This window comes from Penicillium chrysogenum, assembly GCF_028827035.1.
Source record: "Penicillium chrysogenum strain IBT 35668 chromosome Unknown utg000004l_segment0_segment0, whole genome shotgun sequence".
In the NCBI taxonomy this organism is placed as follows: domain Eukaryota; kingdom Fungi; phylum Ascomycota; class Eurotiomycetes; order Eurotiales; family Aspergillaceae; genus Penicillium; species Penicillium chrysogenum.
The window spans coordinates 5,287,924-5,311,168 of record NW_026622752.1 but is presented as its reverse complement, the minus strand read 5'-3'; the positions used below and the strand labels follow the sequence as shown (position 1 = coordinate 5,311,168).

General features: G+C 47.2%; 11 protein-coding genes across 11 annotated transcripts; 6 read left to right on the top strand and 5 right to left on the bottom strand.

Moving 5' to 3' along the window:
• Window positions 1–943: 943 nt before the first annotated feature.
• N7489_007945 (putative meiosis protein MEI2) lies at window positions 944–3,774 on the top strand (the record flags this gene model as incomplete). The annotated part of the gene is made up of 14 exons (XM_056713695.1): window positions 944–1,077; window positions 1,139–1,772; window positions 1,823–2,254; window positions 2,339–2,584; window positions 2,640–2,675; window positions 2,739–2,805; window positions 2,859–2,877; window positions 2,932–2,962; window positions 3,024–3,041; window positions 3,094–3,122; window positions 3,183–3,226; window positions 3,280–3,359; window positions 3,413–3,515; window positions 3,566–3,774. The coding sequence occupies 14 exons, from the start codon at window positions 944–946 to the stop codon at window positions 3,772–3,774; spliced, it is 2,082 nt and encodes a 693-aa protein (XP_056567410.1).
• Window positions 3,775–4,658: 884 nt separating this feature from the next.
• N7489_007944 (uncharacterized protein) lies at window positions 4,659–5,260 on the top strand (the record flags this gene model as incomplete). Its single annotated transcript, XM_056713694.1, has 2 exons — window positions 4,659–4,837; window positions 4,891–5,260. The coding sequence occupies 2 exons, from the start codon at window positions 4,659–4,661 to the stop codon at window positions 5,258–5,260; spliced, it is 549 nt and encodes a 182-aa protein (XP_056567409.1).
• Window positions 5,261–5,364: 104 nt separating this feature from the next.
• On the bottom strand, window positions 5,365–8,308 carry las21 (mannose-ethanolamine phosphotransferase LAS21; the record flags this gene model as incomplete). The annotated part of the gene is made up of 7 exons (XM_056713693.1): window positions 5,365–5,927; window positions 5,991–6,977; window positions 7,037–7,404; window positions 7,463–7,590; window positions 7,657–7,945; window positions 8,010–8,054; window positions 8,115–8,308. The coding sequence occupies 7 exons, from the start codon at window positions 8,306–8,308 to the stop codon at window positions 5,365–5,367; spliced, it is 2,574 nt and encodes an 857-aa protein (XP_056567408.1).
• Window positions 8,309–9,631: 1,323 nt separating this feature from the next.
• Window positions 9,632–10,134, bottom strand: N7489_007942 (DUF2423 domain-containing protein; the record flags this gene model as incomplete). The annotated part of the gene is made up of 3 exons (XM_056713692.1): window positions 9,632–9,778; window positions 9,858–9,893; window positions 9,951–10,134. 3 exons carry the CDS (start codon window positions 10,132–10,134, stop codon window positions 9,645–9,647), a joined length of 354 nt encoding a protein of 117 aa, XP_056567407.1. The 3' UTR covers window positions 9,632–9,644.
• Window positions 10,135–10,534: 400 nt separating this feature from the next.
• On the top strand, window positions 10,535–12,468 carry N7489_007941 (uncharacterized protein; the record flags this gene model as incomplete). Its single annotated transcript, XM_056713691.1, has 6 exons — window positions 10,535–10,679; window positions 10,807–11,130; window positions 11,184–11,500; window positions 11,569–11,674; window positions 11,730–11,955; window positions 12,009–12,468. The coding sequence occupies 6 exons, from the start codon at window positions 10,535–10,537 to the stop codon at window positions 12,466–12,468; spliced, it is 1,578 nt and encodes a 525-aa protein (XP_056567406.1).
• A 434-nt stretch (window positions 12,469–12,902) lies between these two features.
• Window positions 12,903–13,675, top strand: N7489_007940 (trafficking protein particle complex subunit; the record flags this gene model as incomplete). Its single annotated transcript, XM_056713690.1, has 4 exons — window positions 12,903–13,126; window positions 13,186–13,303; window positions 13,391–13,480; window positions 13,537–13,675. 4 exons carry the CDS (start codon window positions 12,903–12,905, stop codon window positions 13,666–13,668), a joined length of 564 nt encoding a protein of 187 aa, XP_056567405.1. The 3' UTR covers window positions 13,669–13,675.
• A 312-nt stretch (window positions 13,676–13,987) lies between these two features.
• Window positions 13,988–15,498, bottom strand: N7489_007939 (malate dehydrogenase; the record flags this gene model as incomplete). Its single annotated transcript, XM_056713689.1, has 9 exons — window positions 13,988–13,991; window positions 14,138–14,274; window positions 14,331–14,475; window positions 14,527–14,611; window positions 14,660–15,037; window positions 15,099–15,186; window positions 15,239–15,349; window positions 15,407–15,438; window positions 15,486–15,498. 9 exons carry the CDS (start codon window positions 15,496–15,498, stop codon window positions 13,988–13,990), a joined length of 993 nt encoding a protein of 330 aa, XP_056567404.1.
• A 785-nt stretch (window positions 15,499–16,283) lies between these two features.
• N7489_007938 (uncharacterized protein) lies at window positions 16,284–17,168 on the bottom strand (the record flags this gene model as incomplete). The annotated part of the gene is made up of 5 exons (XM_056713688.1): window positions 16,999–17,168; window positions 16,833–16,927; window positions 16,726–16,749; window positions 16,536–16,657; window positions 16,284–16,455 (listed from the first exon to the last, which is right to left on the bottom strand). The coding sequence occupies exons 1-5, from the start codon at window positions 17,039–17,041 to the stop codon at window positions 16,284–16,286; spliced, it is 456 nt and encodes a 151-aa protein (XP_056567403.1). The 5' UTR covers window positions 17,042–17,168.
• A 400-nt stretch (window positions 17,169–17,568) lies between these two features.
• On the top strand, window positions 17,569–18,021 carry N7489_007937 (DUF2015 domain-containing protein; the record flags this gene model as incomplete). Its single annotated transcript, XM_056713687.1, has 2 exons — window positions 17,569–17,623; window positions 17,702–18,021. The coding sequence occupies 2 exons, from the start codon at window positions 17,569–17,571 to the stop codon at window positions 18,019–18,021; spliced, it is 375 nt and encodes a 124-aa protein (XP_056567402.1).
• A 532-nt stretch (window positions 18,022–18,553) lies between these two features.
• Window positions 18,554–19,776, bottom strand: N7489_007936 (U2 snRNP complex subunit HSH49; the record flags this gene model as incomplete). Its single annotated transcript, XM_056713686.1, has 3 exons — window positions 18,554–19,258; window positions 19,333–19,708; window positions 19,757–19,776. The coding sequence occupies 3 exons, from the start codon at window positions 19,774–19,776 to the stop codon at window positions 18,554–18,556; spliced, it is 1,101 nt and encodes a 366-aa protein (XP_056567401.1).
• Window positions 19,777–20,136: 360 nt separating this feature from the next.
• On the top strand, window positions 20,137–20,531 carry N7489_007935 (uncharacterized protein; the record flags this gene model as incomplete). The annotated part of the gene is made up of 5 exons (XM_056713685.1): window positions 20,137–20,163; window positions 20,228–20,260; window positions 20,332–20,360; window positions 20,414–20,458; window positions 20,510–20,531. 5 exons carry the CDS (start codon window positions 20,137–20,139, stop codon window positions 20,529–20,531), a joined length of 156 nt encoding a protein of 51 aa, XP_056567400.1.
• Window positions 20,532–23,245: the final 2,714 nt, after the last annotated feature.

Here is a 23,245-nt window from a genome sequence, read left to right as displayed (position 1 = left end):
TCAATCTGCCACCACTGTGGATGACCGCTTTCAAAACTCTAGTCTTATTTTGTGCTAGCGTTGTCACTAGCGCGAACCTTGGCCGATATCAAATGTATAACTCCAGGGCTACCTCCTACATCTCGTTTCTAGTCTACGTCTCTACAGTTATTATTACTTTTCCCTTCTTTAACTTTTTACCACTCCACCCTTCTTCCTAGAAGTTGAGGGGCCTTGTGAAATCAACAAGCTGCATTACTATAAGCAATTAAAGTCTCAATGCAACATTCAATATACCCTCTGGGGCCGATCAATCAATGATTTATGATCCCATGTTGCATTTCATCATGTCGGTGGCCTGTCTGCTGCCATAAAGCTCTTCGCTGGGACTAAGAACCAGATCATCTAAAGCAACTTATGGCAGCCATCCTTTCAATTCAGTATCGGCTTACCTAGTTATCAGCGCATCGCCCTAGTTCCGCTATTATCCGCATGCTCGCTCTAATTGTCGTTATTCGAAGAGGCCTGCAAGCCAGAGAAAGGAAAAGAGAACAAGACCATAGGACGTGAGTCACTTGTTACAAACGACGACTCGTTAAATTGTTTTCATACGAACAACTACTTCTTACGAACGACTACCACTGCTCGTTGGGTTGTTGGGCTCGTCGCTATGTGTTTGTATAATCGGACCGGCTCATTGGTTTAGGTATGAGTCGTTCGAGAGGTATGAGTCGTTCGAGAGGTATGAGTCGTTCGAGAGGTATAAAGCCCTCGTTTATTTTCCGCCAAACGATCTCTTTTTACTTCTTCGCTCTTCTTCGACAGTACCTCTAGCACCCTGCTACGCCGATACCACAAGCGACACACAGAGCCCCTCGCTTTGCCAACTAACTCGGTATGTCAGCTTGTGCTTTTGGTATCATTCTGGATTCTTGGCTCATCTTCTTATTTTTCAGTATTGAATATGGAGAAGCTTTCTCCAACTCGAGGATCGCCATCAGAGCAGCTTACTGCTTTCAGTCCCATGGGATATGAGGCTTTTGCTCATCGGGCGAATCCCGAACCGTTTCCTGGGATGGCTACCATTCGTCCGACTGGGTAAGCTCTAATTGTCGTTTATACATTAAAGAAAAAATAGCCCTAACAAGTTATGCTGCAGTGATCCGTTCGCCGGTTGGCTAGATGGGACTCCACGCGTTCTGCCTCCTGCGTCCACTGCAAGCTCTGGGAACAGAAACACTGAGTCCCAGTATTCGTCTGTTTCGCCTCAGCTGACCCGCACAGCCAATGCAGTGCGCACCTCAATCGACCCATTCCAGTACTCATCCGTCGCCCCTCACTTGTCCCCGACAACCTCTGGCCCTGGTGGAATGCGATACTCGCCTTCCCAGGCCCAGGCATCTCGGTCGCTGGAGCGAATCCAATACTCACCTCGTTCCTCAACTCACAGGCAGACGCATTTGGGGGCATCACAGTACCCATTCTCTCCTGTCCAGAGAGGTATTTCCAACGCTCGGTACTCGCCATCCCGTGAGGATATTAGCTATGAATACAACCCGGACCCGGATTTCTTATCTAGCTTGCTCGCAACCACTCGCGTTCCCTCAGCGGCCACCTCGACTAATGCACTGACCCATATCTCCCCCGATAACCAAGCTGGTCGCGCCACTGACACAACCAACCTGCCTTTCCTCCCCGGTGGAAGTCAGGATGGTACTGGAAAGCATCGAGGCTTTATCGTGCAGCAGGTCCCTACCGACATCTCGCACCGCTCAATTGTTATGATGTTCCCGGTAAGTTGTAATACCAACCTGATCATGGGACTAGAGCTGACTTTATTAAGGTCAATGAATATCCTTCCATTGAGGGTGTTTGTCTCAAGCACATTGAGACTAGGGGCGCATTCTCCGTTTCGTTTGGAGATATTCGAGAGGCCGTCCATGCCATGAAACAAATTCGCCAAATTCGTCCTTCCTGGCGCGTCTTCGCGGCTGGTCGCGAAGAAATCGCCAAGTTCAATCGAATCGCTGGATCGGCTCCCTCTGCCTCTGTTCCTCAAGATGGTGTATTTCTGCTTTCTGTGTCCACCATCCCAGGCCAGTGGCTCATGGAACCTATGGAAGATATTGTTAATCATGTGCTCGCTTCCCTTGGCAGCTTGCGTTCTTGCAGCCTTATCGAGAATGGAACCAACATGAGTCGATACCAAGTCGAATACTTCAACAAGCGTCATGCGGGTTATGCTTTTTCGTGTCTCGGTGGATTTAAGCTCGATGTATGTCCCTTTCCCCCTTCCTCCCCCTTCTTTTTGCCTTTTGTTTTTTTATGAAAGTGCAATGCTAATATTGGTTTTCTGCAGAGTCTTCGTTTCAATGTCTCTCTTTGTGCAGAAGAAGACATTCCTACCCCGTCTCATCTCCGAGTCAGGAGCTCCACCAGCTTTGGCTCCCCTCAGAGCCCTGTGACCCCTTATCATCTTGTGTCGAAAGAGAGCGAGGTCGAGGAGAAGATCGACATTTCTCCAGCTTTGGAGGCAGGCCAGAGGAGTAAGGAGAATATTATTCATCTCGACCGAATCAGGCAAGGACTAGACGTTCGCAGCACTGTAGGTTCTTTCCCCTCTCTGCCGGAAGACCGATTTCTCACATGTCTCATCACAGGTCATGATCCGGAACATTCCGAACAAAATAACCGTGGTATGATCATCTCCCATCTTTTTATGGAATCATAAAAGCTAACAGGATGCGACCATCCAACAGGACCAATTGAAGAGTATCCTGGACGAGTCTAGTCATGGGAAGTATGACTTCCTCTATCTTCGCATGGGTAAGTGTTGCTCGGTGATCTACTTTGCTTGTTCGAGCTAATTCAATCCACAGATTTCAATCATCGTTGCAAGTAAGTTCTGATGGCTCCTTGCTGGCTTTCAATGTTACTTACTTGTACTTGTAGCGTTGGTTACGCGTTTATGAACTTCGGTGATGTGAGTATACCTAGAGGCTCTATTTTCATGCTTGTTCGGGATTTACTAACATGACCTACAGCCAATTGACATTATTGATGTGAGTTATCTCATGGGTCAGTGTGTGGCATGTACTTACCAGTTTCCCTTAGCTGGTGCACGCTCGAGAGGGCAAGACTTGGTATGTCCCTCCGTATTCTCCCCAGAAAAGTGCACGGTCGCTGACTCGAGGCAATTACAGGCCCGACTGCATCTCCGGGAAGGTGGCGGAGGTTTCTTATGCCAGTTTGTGTCCCATCCATGGTCAATGGGGAATGGTGTCTGACCAGTTTCAATAGCACATCAAGGCAAAGAGACTCTCGTGAGCAAGTTCCGCAACAGTAGCGTTATGACCCGGCATCGCGAAGAGCGACCTCGAGTTAGTTTGATCCTTTTTTGTCCCATTCTGGTGCCGATATTGACCAAATATAGCTCTTCCATATCGACGGCCCTCGTGCAGGCAGTGAAGCGCCTTTTCCCGGCCCCAATGACGCCAGTAAGCTGCGTCGATCGGTTGCTAGCACCAACCAGCAAGGTAAGATTTCGTACCCTTTTGCTTGTGGATATGTCCTCACCCTTTCACAGGCCTCTTTGCACCACGGAACCGACCTCCCACTACACCTCGCACCAACCGCACGCGTCAGCAATCCCAGTCATTCGGCCAGACTCCACGGGGGGGTCGACAACCCGTTCAAACTCCCCGGCGTTCTGGCGGACGTTCGGTCCAGCATGCCCCTGGCGAATCTGCTTCTATGCAGGAAGAGGACCGCCAGTTCATTTCGAAGAGAAATTAAGCGTTATGGGATTTCCTGTAATGGCTCATCGACAGCTTCATGCCATTAATCGATTGTTTTCCCGGAACATGCACCAACTTCTTCACATCTTGGCCAAACGAAGAGTTATCATTACCAGACAATCCAACATTGTCCTATTGATCTCGCATTTGTTTTCGAAATAACCAACCGAAGATCTCATTCAACTGGATCCTCGCCTCCAAATCAGTGCCCCCCAAGTCAATGGAATCAAAACAACAACACAACACCAAAAAAAAAACCCCAGAAAACCAGAAAACCAGGGGAAAAAAAAAGCCAAACCATCATCAACACCTCACAGCAACTTTGACACACGAAGGATGGAAACACCGTTGACAACAGGGCTGCGCAATATGCTACGTTCCGGAAACATCCCAGCTTTGCTTGAGACTGTGCAATACCCATCTCCCGCCATCTATCGCCTCTTCTTCTCTTGTCTTCGAGTTCTGAATACTCCTCTATCTCACGACAGAGGGACTCATTCAGAGGCGACAGCGACAACACTGGAAGAACTTCCTCAGGGCAAAACAGTGAACACTTGCTCTGCTAAGGACTTTGTCTTTGTATTGCACATTCCAACCCTTCTTTCCATTCCGAATTGGTGCCATTAATTGCTGTGTTTTCTGCGTTTTTTCAGCGCTTTCCTCTCATTTTTTCTGTTTCTTTTTCTGCTTTTCATTTTCTGCTGCTATTTCTCTGTTTTTTTCTCGAAAATTTGGAAAATCCAAAAACATGGGGTTAGGTGAATGATATGTTTTTTGCAATGAGTACTTGTTGATGTAGTTGATGTAGTTATATAAGTATGTGCCACACTTGCGCAACGGAAAACGGAAAAACCCACTTCTCATCTCTTCCAACATTTCAACATGGACGAAATCCTGGCAGTCCACTCAATGCTGCATCTGATCTTTCATCGAAACAAGAATCAACATCGTCGAACAAAATGGTGGAAATGGCTATCCATCTTGAAACGCGCCACCTTGGATTTCGCCCGATCGGGGGTAAAATCCCACCTGGCCACGCATGTAATCCCAAGATGTTATATGTATGGAAAAAGAAAATAGGCCTTCCGAATGACCAGGCTAACTCTTTTCTTAGTGCTTTTTCAACGGTCGTTGCCGATAATCAGTTCTCTGCCCTTGGCGTCGTGCTTCTGGCTGTGTTGGCGCGACTGTCCAAAATCACCGGAATCAGTCATCAGAAGATGGAACCAGCGACAACCAAGTCCAGGATGACTGTCGCAAAAGAAGATCTTGGGGAACGTATTCGTCGGATTGACAATGCGCCACTCGCCCCGGTCAAAATTTCCCATGCTGATTCCAAGGTCTCCAGGGTCTCCAAAGAGAAGCCCACTGAAAAGTCTGCGGAGTATACAGAGTCTACAGAGGACGGTGTTTCAAAAACTACATCGAAAAAGAAGAAGAAGAAGAAGAACGCTATCGATGATTTATTCAGCGGTTTATTTTGAGTCTCATACCCTTTTATGTACGGTGTTTTTGCATTTTTGTATTTTCTTTTGAACGGATTCCAATGGGATGTACAGGCATGTATTTCTAAGCTAAAAAAGTTGTTTCATGAATAATGATATCGAGATTGAGACCGAGAGAAAATGGCCTCGCCCAGTAAATTGACAGCAACATGATTAGCAGTAGCCCACGCCATACTGTAAAGATATTTGGGGGAGAAAACGGTCCAGATGAAAAGATGTGTCCGGAGGGCTGTACAGGCGGCCATGACCGAGACCAGAGACATGGCAACATGGAAGGTCAACAGTGCCGAGGGGTTCTGTTCCGCAGGATTCTTCGGCCGGAGACGATGGCTTTGGGAAGCCCACCAGATAGGTCCTGCCCAGTTGCTCGCGAAGGTGAGAACCCCCACTAGTACCACGCTGTAGCTGCCGACACCGTTATATCCACTAGCAAGGTCCACAGAGGAGATTGCATTGGAGCCGCCAAACGCGAAGAACGTCATATATTGGAAGACCAAGGTTGTGATTGTCACTTCGATCCCCGTGAGGTTCATGGAAGAGAGAATGCCGGCCTGGATTCGGAAAATCAGGAACAGGGGGACATTAGTGGCACGGGACTGCGTCATTAGGAAAATGTGTAGAGTTTCATGGATTGTATCATGTGGCCCTAAAGATGCTGGTCAGTGATGCCTCCAAGCTCAGAGGCAGTCGAGGACATATGTGGGCTTACCTCGGGGAACTCTTGATCGCTTTCCAAAGAGCGCTAGCAAAACAATGACAGCAAGTCCATAAAACACAAGCCTAGCATGTAAAACCAACGATAGACTGTAGGGCCATTCTTTCATGATTTGCGAGATGAACGTCCCATCAAGAAGTTCGGGGGATTCCGAAGTCACAAAGTGCAACTTGAACGTAAAAGCCAACACCGCAGGGGCCAAGGCACCGAACTTCAATATTCCAGCGATTGGTATACTCATGTGGAGGTGACAAGCGGCATCCACATACGTGAGGACGAGAAGACCCCAGAAGATTTCTGGGTGGCGTGCAAAGAAGGTGCGAGCAATATCAGGCTCGGCCGCGAACTTCTGTCCCGTTTGATTCCATCGTCGCAAAAGCCTCTGGGTGGTTGCAAGCACGAGAATAATGCATTTGTCAGACCAATATAGTAATGATCCAAAGCGTTTGTGTGAGACCGGTTTTGCCGATGACTGTGACTTAATATGCAGGTAGACAATCCATCCTGAGCAGATCCAATACCAGAACTGTTGCTCTTCTTCCACATAACTACTCGCGAACATCATCATCCCACACGTGACGATCATGAGCATCAAAAATAACCCGGAAGATCCGTGACGTGTACATTCCTTGTATGTGGCCGGAAGTACAAGCAGGCCTGCAGCCCCCGTGATCAACAGGCCCAGAATGAGTCTGGAGACATCGTAGTTACTAGCGGTACGGCTCATGACCTCCTGTGCAATCCGTAAGAAGTGCAATAAAGCGGGGCCAACTGTAGAGTAAGAATCACCTGCTTCGTCCTTATCATAGATGAGGCGCTGGACACGAGCCCAAGCACATCGAGCTTCCTCAATAGCGGATAGGGCTTCTGAAGCACAGGATGTACTAATATCGGAATCAAACGTAAAACCAGGGAACGTAGTTGTCAATGTGTTCAGTAGCTGCTCGGCGTTTTGACGTAAGATTCGAAGCTTATGAGAACCTATTTCCGAGTCAACTGATTATCTTCCGCTTGGCCGTGACTAGGGACGAAGCACATACCATTATCCCACATGTCTAAAAAGTCCGGGATAAATACTCCAAGACTGTTTAAAGGAATTGGGATACCAAGAAGCCCCGCCAAGGTTGGAGCAATATCCGCTTGCTCAACTGTCTGGTAGTACTGCATATCGCCTGACGGTTCGACAGGGCTTTCTCTTCGGCCCAAGGCTTCAAACTTGGGTGACATCAAAAGCAATGCGGGAGATGTTTCTCCGGCAGAGGACCCGCCGTGGTTTCCAGCCTCGTTCATGCCGTGATCTCCGCACAACACGAAAAGTGTGGATTGAAGATGGTGTTGTTGCTGCATTGCGGTATAGATATCAGTCACCACAGAGTCCATCTCATGCTGTTTCGGTAACATGAAGGGACTAGGAAGTTAGAGAGGTTAGAGAGCATCCAATAATGAGATAAGGAGCTGCATTTTACCTCTTTGGGCCCGCCTTATGTCCTATGTGATCAAGACCCAGGTAATGCATGATCAAAGCAGACCAATCATCCCGGGCAAGCTCGTTAGGAACGTGTCGAGTCACATTATGATCTACTTCCGTGAAGTCCTGCGAGAAGAATCTCAGTTCCAATACTAATACTGCGGATATGCCAACACCTAATGTACAACTGACCGACACGAAGAAGCTTGTAGTTCCATCAGCTCGGTCAAACATTCCCGGAAAGAGCTTGAGCCAGGTGTCGTCTCCATACATCACAAGCCGTCCTCCTATGGCTTTTAATTGAGCTAACCAGGTGTCCTGGTATGCCAGGGTTGATGTGGTATCTGATTCCGCGATGTTGAGAATAACATCCAGAAAGGATGGAACCGAACCAGTTGTGATGGCTTTTAACCGAGGCATTGTAACAGTCGGAGCGCTCGCATAGGCAGTGAATGGCAATGCAGCACCGGAACGGATCAAGCTAATATCAAATCAGTTACTTATTTCAAAACAATGCAATAGTAGATTTCGAGAGCGACACTCACCTCTGTGTAAATACGAAACCCGAGTCATTCGAATATACAAAGTCGCTATATGTAAACACCTTGTTAGTTACCGGTATAGCTCGAATTATTATTCGAAACATTTACCTCCTTAGCGCATCGACCACCATGAAGATAACTTTATCAAAGACGGCAGGTACTGTGACATTCTCGCCTGTTTCATCAAAAGTCGCTAATCCAGGAATCAACGGTTTATAGGGGAAGAATCCTGAAGAGAAGGTGAGTATGCCCAGGGGCACCAGCAAATTGGCAATGACTGTCGCCCAGTTGCAGAAGCCCATTTTGCAACTTGACTGTTCCGAACAACTCCCAAGGTTGCAGGTTGCAAGACTGTACCCTCAAACCAACATCGACCTGTTCTCCAAAGGGAGGCAGAATCGTGTTTATGCGCATCACCACACCGCCTTCTTCTCGATATTATGTAATACCGGGATGAACCTCACCTAGGCAAGACATGGATAATTCATTTATACCTATCTAGGTTACTAGCTTACTCCGGTACTATATATCAGGAGTTGCATTCAATTACCAGTGTCCTGATATATCTGGATAATTCAAGTAGTGACTCAGTGTCCCAACATATGAGTATGGGGTATCCCTCCTGCCCCTATACACGCCATCCTTATCGACGTCTTTCTGAATATCTTGGATTGATGTCGGATTCAGAATCATATATCGATGTCTCAGTTCCATTCGCAATTCAGGTGCGAGTCGGACACTAAAGACGTATGTATCATTCTCTTGATCTTGAACTTGAACCAGGAGCAAGGTGTGATCTCTGATCGTCTGGTCGTCCGCAATGTAGAACAAGTTTGCTGCTACTACATTTCCAGTAACGCCTTCTCGAAGAATATGAATAACATCGCCAATAGGTTTCCCGTGATACACAGATGTGTCATAACAATCCATAGCAGTGAACGGCGGAGAATGCATATTCTTCAATGTCTGAATCAGCTTCAAGGACAGAGAGGCTCTCTGGTTGGAGAGAGCCTCTCCGATAGGCTGAGAAGATAATATAGTAAAGTATCTATGGATATGGGTGAGATAAGAATATAGGATGCATGAAGAAGGTATTCAGAAAATGGGGAATAACACAACCATTTTCGTGTTGAGTGTGAGAGCTCGAGCAACGTCAGCCCTGGAGGTCAGAACGACTCACGTCAGGGTACTCCGTACGTAGTCGTATAGAGTGTTAGGCGGTCAAGCGAGTTGCAGGCAAGGCAAGCCCAGCCCTGGAGAGGGCTGTCTCGATTTCACGGGTCCCCGTATTCTACGTGGTATATTGTATGTCCTATATTCACTTCATTTGACCCTCTAATCAGAGCTAGAAGCTAACATTGCTGGATGATGGCATAAAAATTAGGCTAATCAACCTAGACTTCATTTGTCTGTGATTGAAAATTGGACTCATATTGACTCCCCCCGGCCACAGGGCTATTCTGTTTCTAGCAAAATCCAAGTAGTACCTCAAGCATTTAAAGGTAGGTTATATCAGGCACAGACTATGAAACATGTACATGAATCGCAGGTGGAATTGTGGACTCCCAAACGCCTTTTTGTTCTCCGTCACACCATCTCGTCAGATAATCTATTCATTGCCCCTCACTCAGCATCGCCTCACTTCCTCTTGGGACCCTTCTTGGTTGTAGATAGACGCTTTTGGAAAACAATCGAGTTGCGAGGCTTCTGGTTGCGCTTTTGCACACGTGCCTGCTTCTTCTTGGAGCTCTTAATTGTGTCGATATCCATTTCTGTGTCGGATGGGTAAGCATTCTGTAACTCAAAGGGGCAAAAAGGGGGTCATTCAAAAGTTGAATTGCTAAGACTAACCTTCGCTGTCACCAGTCTGGGCCTTGGCTGTTTCGGCTAATAGGGAATATGAGGTCAGCCAGTATCCTTAAAGAATGACAGTAGTATACATACCAGCCTCGTCTTCACCTAGGTCCATCTTTGATTTCACAGGGGCTTCAGGTCGTGGCTGTGATGCAAGCTCCTGTAGTTTGGCAGCGAGTCTTTCGGTTCTGGCATCGACCAGTGGGCCAAAGACCTTCTTGCGCAGGTTGGCTCTGTTGCGCTTAGAAACACTGGCTCGGACACTTTTCGCCATTGTATGAAAGGCAATGGGAGTGGAACAAGGTAAATAAAGTGTCAAGATTTCAGGATCTCAGGATATTATACGTCAAGAAGGTTAAACCTGATGAACTGATGTCGGGTGGGAAATAAAACGGTCACTGATAACACAATCAACTTTTTTTTCCCCGATAGGCTCGTCTTATGTCATCCGGAGATCGTGGGCACTTCCAAGGTTCACCTCCGAGGGTCGACTTGACCTCACCCTTTCGTGACTGGGGTTTGTGGCCTTTCCCTCACATTTCACTCCAGTCAAGAGATGTATCGATGCAGAGCCCTTATAATTGGTCTGGCTGAATCGGACCCTTGTCTTTCGAGGAACCCTGAACCAAGCCCATCTTGATTACTTTCGCACTTCTCTTATCTGTGAAGCAGCCATGTCGACCAGCCTGTCGTCAGAGGTCGCAACGCTGACAGCCTTTATCAAACCTCTCACAAATCCACAACTGAAAGATTTGTTGAGGTATGAGGGCCTTCAGGTATCCGGCTTGAAGGCAACCCTCCAGTTCCGCATTATTCAACGTTCGTCAATTCTTCCCAACTCTTGTCATGACATTTTCTTTCTATCCTCTATATGCTTTACAATACTTCCTTCAATCTGCCTCACAGCGCATTCTTCCTAAGATCCATACACTGACCAGTGAAATAGGAATCCAATCACTCGCGGAATCTGACCCTGTCAGTTTCGATGCTCTAGCCAGGCGCATCCGTGCTACAGCTTTTCCAAATACCGTGCCATATCAATCACCCACTAGGCCACAATACCAGCCATCGCCTGTTTCTCAGTCCCCTGCACAGGCTCGATCTGCACCGCTCGGGGTTTCCATGTCACCTCACCCATACTCCTCTGGTCCGAGTGCTCCTCTCATGAAACCCCCTGTGACTGCTCATAAATCTTCAGGTCCTTTGATTTTCAAAGAAAGTCCATTTTACACAATCCTTGAGCCGTTGACCCCAATCGTGGAGTGTAAAGGTACGTTACTATATACCTTTGAAGCTTGTTGATCTATATCTAATTTTATCCAGTTCGCGAACAAACACGGGACAGTGTTGAACTGAAGGTCATGTTATCTCAGCAAGTTGCCTATAAGCTGCAAACCGACTCAAACCTTCGAGTGATGGTTTATTGCGCCGGTGATTCAGGCCTCACACAATACACCAAGTCAGACATCGCATTCCCACATCAGGTGGAACTTAAAGTAAATCTCGATGAAGTCAAAGCCAATCTCAGAGGTCTGAAAAATAGACCGGGGACTACCCAGCCTGCAGATGTAACCAACTGGATTCGCAAAAAGCCCAACTATCCAAACAATATCGTCATGACTTATGCATTGACGCAAAAGGTTAAGCTCGTTCCGCTCTGTTTGGTAGAGCATCTGTTAGGCCAATTGACTAACTCTGTCTTAAACAGAAATTCTTCGCGCTTGCCAACCTCGTGAAGCAGCATCCGACTGATGATCTTGTCTCGCAGTTGAAGACACGGAAGCTCATCTCGAAGGAGCAAGTCTTACGTGAAAGTAAGAACCTCTCCTGTTCCCTTGGGTTAAAACTATGCTAAACTCAGATCTGCAGTGCAAAACCGCGCAAATGACTCGGACATTGTCGCGACATCAAGCGTCATGTCACTCAAATGCCCTCTATCTACCCTGCGCATCCAGGTGCCTTGTCGCTCCATCGTTTGCACACACAACCAATGCTTCGACGCATCTTCGTTTCTTGAATTACAAAAGCAAGCTCCAACTTGGACCTGCCCTGTGTGTTCCAAAGCGACTAGCTTCGAATCTCTCCAAGTCGACCAGTAAGTCCTCATCCCCTTGACATATCTGTTTCTCTTTCTAACAGTTCGGATAGGTACGTTGATGACATTCTACAGTCAACATTACCTGACATTGACCAAGTCACCGTTGAACCCGACGGTGCATGGTCAAGCCGCACTGATTCCGACGGGACAAAATTGGGAGGGATGACTCCCGCATCTGATGATGACGACGACTTGATTGAGATCAGCGAACCTGGGATGCCCGTGGTCAAGCAGGAACCGGGACCCACGAATATCGCCCTGGAGCGAACACCTGCGCAATCACAGTCACGAGAGGCATCAACCCCATCCTCTGCGATGCGCATGTCCAGCAAAAAGCGACCCATTGCTCAGGTCATCGACCTTACTGAGAGCGGTGATGAAGATGAAGAGTCCCCCGTTCCACCCCCTAAAAGGCCAGTTTCCAGTCTGCCATCCCGAGCTTTTTCTCGTCAGGACTACCATATCCCGCCTGCCAGCAGCCCTTTGAATGGCGGGCCGTACCCACCGTGAATTTAGATTCTTAGTTTAGTCAAGCTTGCAAATGACCGAAAAAAAACATTTCTGATGCATATTTCCATGGAGTTTCTGGCCGGGGGGGGAGTATTCAAGATATCACCAGTGGCTATGTATCTAAGAGGGATTGTATCATTCTAGTTTTGACCAGCCAATTTACCTGGAAATATATTGACTATTACTCTTTTATTTATTTTTTATAAAAAAAAAGGGCACAAAACGTATCTGTATTTTCCTGTATAGATCAAAAAGGCCAGTATCAGGTGGATTCCGGCTTTGGGGGTTCAAGGACACCCCGACATCCCGGCTGCCCCCAACTTCCCCCAACCCCCTCACTTTCAAGCTCTTCCATCAACACGCCTTTAATCCATACATCAACCGGGTCCCTTGCTCATTCGCCTCTTGGATCTGTTTGCCTTTCGCCCTTCATAATGTCATTCGATTCAACTTCCCCTTTAAATACCGACTCAAATGCCCGCGTCTTCAGCTCCTCATGCTTCGACTTCCTACTCATAGAATTGGTGCCAATGGCTGAGCGTATGGCAAAGGAACTTGCAGCCGAGGGAAAGGAAACCGAAGATGAAGAAGTTAGAGAGACGACATTCTTTCGTCTAGAGTCTCTGGGTTATCGTGTTGGGCAAGGCCTTGCGGAGCGGTAAACATGCTTTTTCGCTTGCAGTCTTAGGGCGCGCTAACCTGTATCAATCTCTATAGCTTCGCCCGAGACCGTCCCAGGTTTACCGATAATCTCGACGTGATCAAGTTTCTCTGCAAGGATCTGTGGACGGTCCTATTCAAGAAACAGGTGGATAATTTGAAAACGAACCATCGGGTATGTGCAAGACAGAAATAATGTCGGAGAGATGCGAGACAGCTGCACTTGCACAAAGTTTCGAAACTAATGGCGACAATAAAATAGGGAGTCTATGTTTTGTCCGATAGCGCGTTCCGGCCATTTGGTAGGATGAGCATGGCGGTGCGGAGTGAAGCAATATCCATGGCGCAGGCAGTAAGCACCCCCTTTTCAATCAATGAGGATATCGTGGGCTTATAGAATTGACCTAGTACCTCTGGTTTCCTTGCGGTATCATCCGGGGCGCGTTAGCGAATTTGGGTATCAACACGACGGTGCAGGCTGAGACCTCCGATCTACCAGGTGCAACTTTCCAGATCAAAACTCTCCAGCCTCGGCCTTGAGCAGTAAAATGGTTTTGCCTCCAGTGGACCTGGGCTAGCCTTTGCACCCCAATTTACGCTTATTCCATGACTTATGACAGTTCCATCTTGCAAAGACCTTGTGGTTTCCTTCAGTTTACTACAAGGATTGATTCCAAGTCTCTTGGCTACATGAGACAAGATACCCAAAACCCGCAAATATGAACGGTGAAAACTGTACTTGTTTCCATTTGAAGGTCGGTTAACTATATTTGTGTGCCAAACCTACCCATCTGATTCCGGACCGTACACACCCCGTGTCTGCTCATTGTTCATAAACTCGTGGTCTCACATTTAAAGCCTATCTTTCCGGGAGAAGATTGATTAGCAACGCTCCGCTATTTTCCGGTGTTATCGCAGCCGTGGAGAACCCAGGGAGAAATCTACTGACACAAAGAGACCTACCCGATATACATGGAGCACAGCGGACAGGGGGGGAAGGGGGCCTTACTTTGGTGAGGAGTTCTTGGCGAACTCAACGCCCTTCTCGATGTTGCCCTGAAGTCCCTTGATGCAAGCCTCGAGGAGCTTCTTCTCCTGCTCGGTCACACCCTCAAGGATGTTGATAGCCTTCTCAGCACCGTTGACCTGGATCGAGCATTGTCAGTTAGTTGCCTTAACACACTGGAAAATTGAAGACGTACGCCGAGTTCCACGGGAGTGGAGAAGAAGTCAAGTCCGGTGGCCTTGGCAATCTCATCACCGCCAGCAACACCGGGAAGGTAGACGAAAGTAGGCTCAACAATGCCCTTCTCGCCCTTGGAAGCCTTGATGACAGCCTCAGCGAATCTAGTATTTGTCAATCACAATGGTAGCTCCGAATTAGCGGGTGGAACCTACCTGAAACCGGCGAAGGCCATAGACAGAGTAGCGGAACCAGCACCGTCCTTGGCCTTGACGACCTCGTCACCTCCGAATTGGACACCTGTGAAATATCAGCAAATGCCTTCCACAGAATGATCTGGTCACATACGGTTGACAAGAGCATCGTAACGGTCAGCGGGGATCTGGAAGCTGGGGGAAACCTTGCTGAACAGAGGAACAATGGTCTCGCCAGAGTGGCCACCAATAACGGGAACGGTGGCATCAGCGGCGTTCTTCACGCCGGAGAACTCCTGGGTGAAAGTCTCGGCACGAACAACGTCCAGGGTGGTCACACCGAACAGACGCTTGGGGTCGAAGACACCGGCAGCCTTAAGGACCTCGGCGGCGATGGGGACGGTAGAGTTCACAGGGTTGGAGATAACGAGGATGAAAGCCTTGGGGGCAAACTCGGCGATGCTCTCGACGAGACCTTTCACGATTCCGGCATTAACCTTGAAAAGGTCGTCACGGGTCATACCAGGCTTGCCTAGATGGTACCATAAGACGTTAGCAAAACACCAAAACACCCGACTTGCAGATCTACTGACGGGGAATGCCGGCGGGGATGACAACAACGTCAGCACCGGTCAGAGCAAGCTTCAGTCCATCATCCTTGGGGAGGTAACCAGTGATTTTCTAGTTCCATTTGTTAACAGGCTTATTCACGATTCTTCGGGAGTGTACGTACGGCGACCGAGGAGATGTGAGAGAGATCTGCAGCCACACCGGGAGTGTTGACAACATCATAGAGAGCAAGGTCATCAACGAGAGGGCAAGCCTTTAGCAAGAGGGAGAGAGGCTAGAGGATCGATTAGCTGAGGCTGATAAGGACCCTTTTGGGAAAGGAGGGCCATACCTGGCCAATGCCACCAGCAGCTCCGAGAACAACTAATAACGAATGAGCAAATGATAGACAAGACAGCCAAATAACATACCAGCCTTAACCATGATGAATGTGTGTGTGTATGTGTTTGAGTGTGTGTGTATGGAGAGAGAGAAAGAAGATAGGAGAGGAATGGAGGAGAGGGAAGCTTAAGGGAGGGGACCGGCCGATTTATAAGAGGGGCAAGTGCCCCCGGTGAGAGGGGCAACCCCGGAATACGGAGTTGATGGGATTTCATGTGAAGTGAGGATGTTTTACCTCAATTGCATATCTATTTACTTAAAAAGTATTCTTTGTTTGACTTGATTTGGCTATATGTTTACTGTCTTTACTATATTTACTATCTTCTTTACTATTATATCTGCCAAATAAGATCTATCTCATCTATGTTGTGTTAGGAATTCTCAAGCTCTGGACCTTTCTCCAGACTTTCCGGCAATTCTCGTCCCTTAAACAATGGACTTGTTCCACACTTCCCCGACCGGGTGGTCATATCGGGTAAAGGCGGACTATTATACTAGATACCGTAGGTATCTACCTAGGTAGGTAGGTATATATACCGGACATTGTGGCTCGGGCCGACCAGTCGGTTGTGAATCAAATTTTACTGTGTTCTTGGTTCATTTCTTTTCCGAATTATTCTGGTTTTCCTTTTTCGGGGAAATCTGTTTTCTCTTTTAGAAGGTCTCAGACAGGACACTGATCTTTCTTTTCTGTCCTTGAAGACTGCTAGATTACATGGTTCATGGTTTCCAAGTCCCAGCATAGCGTTTTACATACGCCTATCCAGTCTCCTCCCCAAATCCCCGATCCTTCATGGTCAACAATTCAGCCTCATCTCGAGACGAATTTACTCAGACTCTTCGGCCTTGCGGGCCTTGGCGCCACGGGGCTTCTGGGCAGGAGTATCCTTCTTGGGAAGCTGGGAGCGGCGGACAGCGCTGACACGGGCGACGGCCTCCTCGCGGAGATCAGCACGGTAGTTGTTCTTGGCGGTCTTGTCGGCAACACCCTTGTAGATCCTAGAGAGTAGATAATGATCAGCACTGGGTCGCGAAAGCGACCATGTGTCTTGAAGAATAAGAAATCGGGTCCGGCTTACTTGCGGTTGGAGGTGCTGGGACCGTAAGTCACGGTGACCAAGTTCTGGGCGGGCTGCTGGGGGTTGCTGGGCTTCTTGGTGGTCACGGCGACACCGTTCTCAGTAGCCTGGACACCGACAGCCTGGAAGGAAGAATAGTTAGCGCCAAATGATAAGGAAAGAAAACACCAGCGGCGTAGAGCATAATTACCTTGTTGTTGGCATAACCGGCATACTATAATGCGCCAAAAGAGACCTTCGTTAGCCATGCTTTCCCGGAGAGGATCACCCATTCCGTCTAATCCCCGAGGCCCGTACCTTGTAGGAGTGCTTGTTCAGCAGGTTCAGGGGGTCCCGGGAGAACTGGAAGCCACCGCCGGAGTTACGGTTAACCAGAAAGGCGTTCTGGTTGCCTATTCCAAATATTGATGAGCTAGAGTTCGATTTCCAAAAGCTTTGGAAAAATGCGGAGGGTCGGACGTACGGGTGATCTGCCAGACCAGATCGTTGGAGATGTTTGAGGCCATTGTGATGAGAGGGAATGTTGAGTTGGAGAATTGAAAGATCGAAATCGCTATCAGAACCGTCTTCACGTCGATCAAATTGTGTGTGTCTTGAATGCCAAGACCTCGGATTGGACGGAGTCTCGCTAAGGCCGCTACTTTAGGAATAGTCTTGCTGCCTTTCTGCCTTAATGCCTCAATATCAAACATTTTGAATGCCTTGATGCCGTGTTGCCTGTTAAATAAGGCATTACTGACAGCTTCCGGCGACCTCCAGGCTGCCAATAATATGAACGCGATGCTGACGTTGCCCCCGGACTCTCCTTTCTAGTGACAACAACCACTCTAAATCTTCCTATGCTTTCTCCATCGACGGCTCACTGTCTGACACGGCTTACTGTCTGACACGGCTTACTGCCTGACGGGACATATCATCTCTTAGTTCTTCTTCGGCAAAATACTTTCAAGAGCGCCAACCCTCCGCAATATTGCAAAGCTCTATACTACACTACTACTACACGCCGGAACCTTGACCGGTATCACTCATCATCATGACCTACATTCTCTTCTATTTCCTACTCTTTTCGGTTATCATCGGTGGAACAGGTAGGTCGAGTATATTTCCGACTCTTAAGGGAAATAAAGCAATCATCCATACTGGATTTGGTTCTAATTTCACTATAGCGTTATACCTCACTCGGTCACGGTGGATGCCATTAGTCCAAGTACCTGATTATCTCTATCACCGCCTTCCCTCAAGTTTTACCGCCGATCTCGAGGCTGGCCTGAGCTCGTCACAATTCGACATTACTGCCAATCTTGCAGATGGGGATTCGAGGGCTGGCTTGGATCAACGAGCAAAGACCGAAGTGATCAAGATTATGAAGAGCCGAAAGGTCAATTTTGATGAAGCACGGCGGATCTTTACAGAGCAACGATTTGCAAAGAATGACATCGGACCTGACGGCCGGCCAATCGACCCAAAATTCGTCTCATTTTCGTGATTCGCCTACAACCACATCAACCGTCCGAGCGTTTCCCCCTCATTTTTCGGGGGCCATTGCCAGAAAGCATCTCACTAACAGAATCCGTACAAATAGAGGTTACGGCTTTCGCCCAGTAATATGTCCTTTATGCTGCTAGAGCGCTTGAAGTACTACGATTTACCGCTTTGTTCAGTGGATTTCTTCTATCTGTGCAAGATCCTTTGGCAATTGAACCCTATTAAGTTGAATTTTATCAAAATACAACTAGTTTGGCTGGATTTGTGCGTGTCCAATAGAGACTTAATATTACATACGACCATCCAACGACCATCCAACGCTGCCAATAGCCCAGACAGCGCCAAGGCACAGTTAGATCCACCCCCCAATAAACATTTTCGAGGTAGCCAAGCAAGAGAACATGAAACACATGGACCAGCGCTTTGGTCCTTGGGTCATCAAATCATTTAAAAAAAAGGACCCTCTACCTCCCATAGTGACAAGTCCATAGCTTTGGGGAGGAGGGGCTCTCGAGGCTGAAGGCCACTAGGAATCACCGACTGCCTCCGTATCCGGGCTGTTGGAAGCCCGGTGGCAATGAAGGGGCCCCAGATGGAGGTCCAAATCCGGGCGGCCCAAACCCAGGGGGAGGTGCAGCCTGTGGGATGAAGGGCGGTTGGCCTGCACCATTGAATCCAGGTGGTAAAAAGGTCTGTGGGCCGCCGTAGCCAGCTTGGGAAGGCGGAGGCCGAGCTGGGAGCCCCGGAGGTGGCGTATTGAGTGAAGGGACGGGAGGTGGGACATGTCGGTTTGGAGGGGGAACGGTCTGGTAAGGCATTGGAGGAGGCGCACTCTGGTAGGGCAAAGCTGGAGGCATAGCTGGAGCCATGGCTGGGGTCACACCCCGATTCATACCTACATCGGGTGTTTGTGACGGGGCTGTGCTCAAGGGTCGAGAGATGTCGCCATTCGACATGGCCGGCGTTGATGATACGCCCGGGCCAGTGCCAGGGAACTGCGGAGCTTGCTGAGTGGGTGGCTGTACATTATGCTTGCGAGCCTGGGCTGCCAGCATTCGTTCTGCTTCATCACCATGTCTCTCGCCTTTCCCATCCTTCTTGTATGCATACTGTACAGAAACCTGTTTGTTCATCAGGTACTGGCCATTCATGTTGGCGATAGCCGCGTCCGAGGATTCGAAATCGGCAAAAGAAACAAATCCATATCCCTTAGAGAGATTGTTGTCATCACGGGCAATCTGTAATAATAACAAAAAAAAAAAAAAAAGGCTGTCAGCAGTGTCCATCTTGCTATATCCGGGGGAGATCTCACTTTAGGCGGATTGACAAGATTGCCAAACCGGCTGAACGTATCAAAGAGAACCTGCTCGGCAACCATAGGATCAAGATTACCCACAAACAGCTCAGCGCCAATTTCCACAGTTTTTTGCTTATCAGCCGATGCCTTGTTAACACGAATAGGCTTGCCATGGAGACGGATTCCGTTCATGATCTTCGATGCATATTCGGCATCTTCCTCGCTGATGAACTCAACAAATCCATACCCCTGGTGTAACTGCGTGACCCGGTCTTTGGGCAGATGGACGTTAACGATGCGCCCAACCTGCAGCATCAATTCCCATACCAGGCTGTCCGAGACCCGTTCATCAAGGTTTCCGATGTACACGGTTGCCTCTTTATCTTGTTCCCTGGGTTGAATTAGCATGCGGTCTTGTTGTGGGGAGAGAGGGCCTTACCAATGCCTTGCGTTAGACATGGTGAATTAATTGGAGGGGGGAAAAGCTCCCACGGAAGGAAAAGGACTCAAGGATGGAAGCTCAATCGGTGAAAGTCCTAATAAAACTTGGACCAACAAGGTAGACTAATTAACTAACTTGAGTGGAAGTGGAGAGATAATGAGGTGTGCAAGTGTTAAAGTGAAGGAAAGCCGGAGCTGAGGGATGATCAGTGACCTTTTCCGAAAACTTTTGATTTCCGCAAATCCTCCCTGTTTCCACTTCAATCAACCACATCACCCATTCTATTCACTTGAATCCGACCTTGAACCAATACCAGATCTATTTCTTTTTTTTTCCGTCTTATTTGGTACCATCAATTTCAATAAACCAAATTCACGATGGTTGAATTTTCCGAGGAGACCAAGGTTAGTTGCAACCCCGATCCTCCATGAGACCGGGTTTCTAACTCTCTCTTTCCAATCTATTTAGGAGCGCGTCTCGAAGGTCATTGATATCTCCCGGGTTGCAATTCACTAGTGAGCTTCATAACACCTCTATGTCATCCTCCGAGCTGACCGGCGATAACCATCTAGCGGATACCTGCCTCTGATTGTCTATCTGGGTATGTCACTAGATACTGCTTTGGCATATTCAACACAATAAGCTAAACAAAAGAAAAACAGGCTACACCTATAGCGAGCCCAAGCCGACGTTGTTCAGGTAAGCTCCAGGTCCTTGTGTTCCAGCTGTTATGACTAACTTGATACCTAGATTGTTCTCGCCTCTTGCGTAAACGACGCGTTGACTGGAGGAAATGATATAGGACATATGGATGGGATGGATACGGCCCAGTCTCTCAATTATTCCCTCTGCGAGGGATAATTGGTTTGATTATCCGGATATCGGTTTTTTAAAGCTCGTGAAAGCTGGTTGATTTTGTATTTTTAAGTCTTTGGCCCAATATTTGTCCACTTTGGTATGGAAATGCTGTAGCCCTGTGGTAATTTGGAGTGAAGAACTGAGCTGTGTATAAATAAATAAAAAGAAAACTGAGAAGATAGGCATGTTGTGGTGCACATGTTATTTTACTCTTGGACTACTCGGTCACATGTTCTGATGTTCTTGGAATATTCACCTCGTTATCGCTTTTTTATCTTCTTCTCTGCCATCGTTCCCCATATACTCTCCCCCTTTGTCTCTACCGTCTCTACCTCTCTGTCTCTGCGCATTGGACTTTTCTTTTTTCATCTAAGGCAGGTTCATGACTAGTCAAGATGGCTCCTCCTCGTCCTTTGTGGAGACCGTAGCAGGATTCACAGCGGGAGTTGTGTCAACTCTGACGCTACATCCTCTTGACATGATCAAAACAAGGCTACAAGGCAAGCTTTGATATTTTGTTGACTCTCCTTGGTATGGAGTAACTAACTCCTGTCTGGTATATGTAGTCGATCGATCATCTTCCCGACTTGGGGGTTCACTGCGAATCATTCGCAAGATCTTCTATCACGAGGGTGGCTGTGCTGCTTTTTACCGGGGACTTACACCCAATCTTATCGGAAATTCCACAAGTTGGGGTTTGTACTTTCTATGCTACAGCAGCTTGAAGGATAGTATTCGAATCTATCATAAAGAGAGGGAGCAGGTTCTCACGTCTTCTGATTATTTTCTCGCATCTGGCAGTGCAGGTATGCATATATCATGTCCAATTCAGCATTGTTCCTCCATTCCTCAATTAACCTGTGGATTCCCTTAGGCGTCATTACGTCGGTCCTCACCAATCCAATCTGGGTGATCAAAACTCGCATGTTGTCAACGGGTTCCCATGCTCCGGGGGCGTATGCTTCATTTACATCTGGAGCAAAACAAATATACCAGGTGGAAGGAATACCAGGCTTCTACCGAGGTCTCATACCAACCTTATTTGGCGTCAGCCATGGTGCCCTTCAGTTTATGGCATACGAGCAATTGAAACTTTTCAGATTACGGTCGATGAATACCATGGGCTCAACTGAAAGCAGCCATTTGGGCGCCGAACGGGTGCTGGGTAATGTTGATTTTTTTGCCATCTCCGGTCTATCAAAAGTCTTCGCTGGCAGTGTGACGTATCCTTACCAAGTAATTAGGTCCCGGTTGCAAACCTATGAGGCCCATCTAATCTACCGTGGGGCCACTGATGTCTTTTCCCAGGTATGGGCACAAGAGGGTTTCGCAGGGTTCTATAAGGGTCTTGGTCCAAATCTATTCCGAGTGCTTCCAAGCACGTGGGTGACCTTCCTGGTATACGAGAATACCAAGGTCTACCTATCCCGGCTAGCGCAAAATCCATGGGATACTTCCTACTAATTCCTACTCATGCTTATGTCAATTTGATCTTACTAGAGACCGCCTGCCTTATTAATTTTACAGCAACGTCTGTACTTTCATCGATTTATATTATACCCTGCTAATGTGCATATGGAACGCACTACATGATAAAATCCTAACTTAGGTAGATATGTTCCTCGCTCTTGCTCCACCCCCTCTTGTCACTAAGAAGGTGCAGCTTGTTAAGTCAATTTATGGAATTAGAAAAAAAGCTATAATAGTGGAACCCCAATTAATCGTAAGGATTGACAGCCTTACATATATTAGGTATATAGCTACCTAGGTAGACACGGGTATAGGCCCCGCTGTTATACTATTATACTTCTTTCGCTATTAACACAAATAAATACCTATTTAGTATAGATATCTAATGTGGCCTGCCAGATCTTCAATGTAAAGAGTGCATTTGTTTCAAAATACTAAGTATAGAGAGGGAAAAGAAAAAGGGGAAGGGATCGGTAACTATAGGATCCTTATATACGCCTAGATCTCTAGTCGGAAATATTGGGTAGAAAACTCTATCGACTCTCGTCCTAAGTCCTAGTCTATTAGATACCGAAACAAATATTATGTCGGCCGGAATTACTCCCTTCCCGTACGTTTATTTAGTCTTTTACTTTCTCTATATAGTAGCTACCTTAGGCATTACTTGCTAGCCTTAGGCGTCACTTACTAAGCTATTAGCGCTACTTTATAAGCCTAATATAGGTTAAATAGCTAAGTATATCTACTCTTTATAAATCACACTCGCTTTACTTTTCTTACCCCTTTATATAGTAGTAGTATTAAGTTATATAGTACACTTCTTTTATTTATTAGTTATAAGCCTAGTTTACTAGTAACTCTTTAAAATACCCTTATTAATTTATAATAATATAGTCGCTTACTAAAAAGTACTATACCTCTAAGTATAAAGAAGGTTAACGCTATATCTTACTTCTACTAACCTCCGAAGATAAATAATAAAGAAAATAATAGTATATAATATCGAGATATTACTCCTCTATAACGACTTTATTTCTTTAAGTATTCCTACTAATATAGGAAGTACCCTAAGGGTATAAGTTATCCTTAAAAGCTTAGTATAATAGTAGATCAAGATTATATAGATAGAGTTAATAGCTAGGAAGTCTAATATTTAGA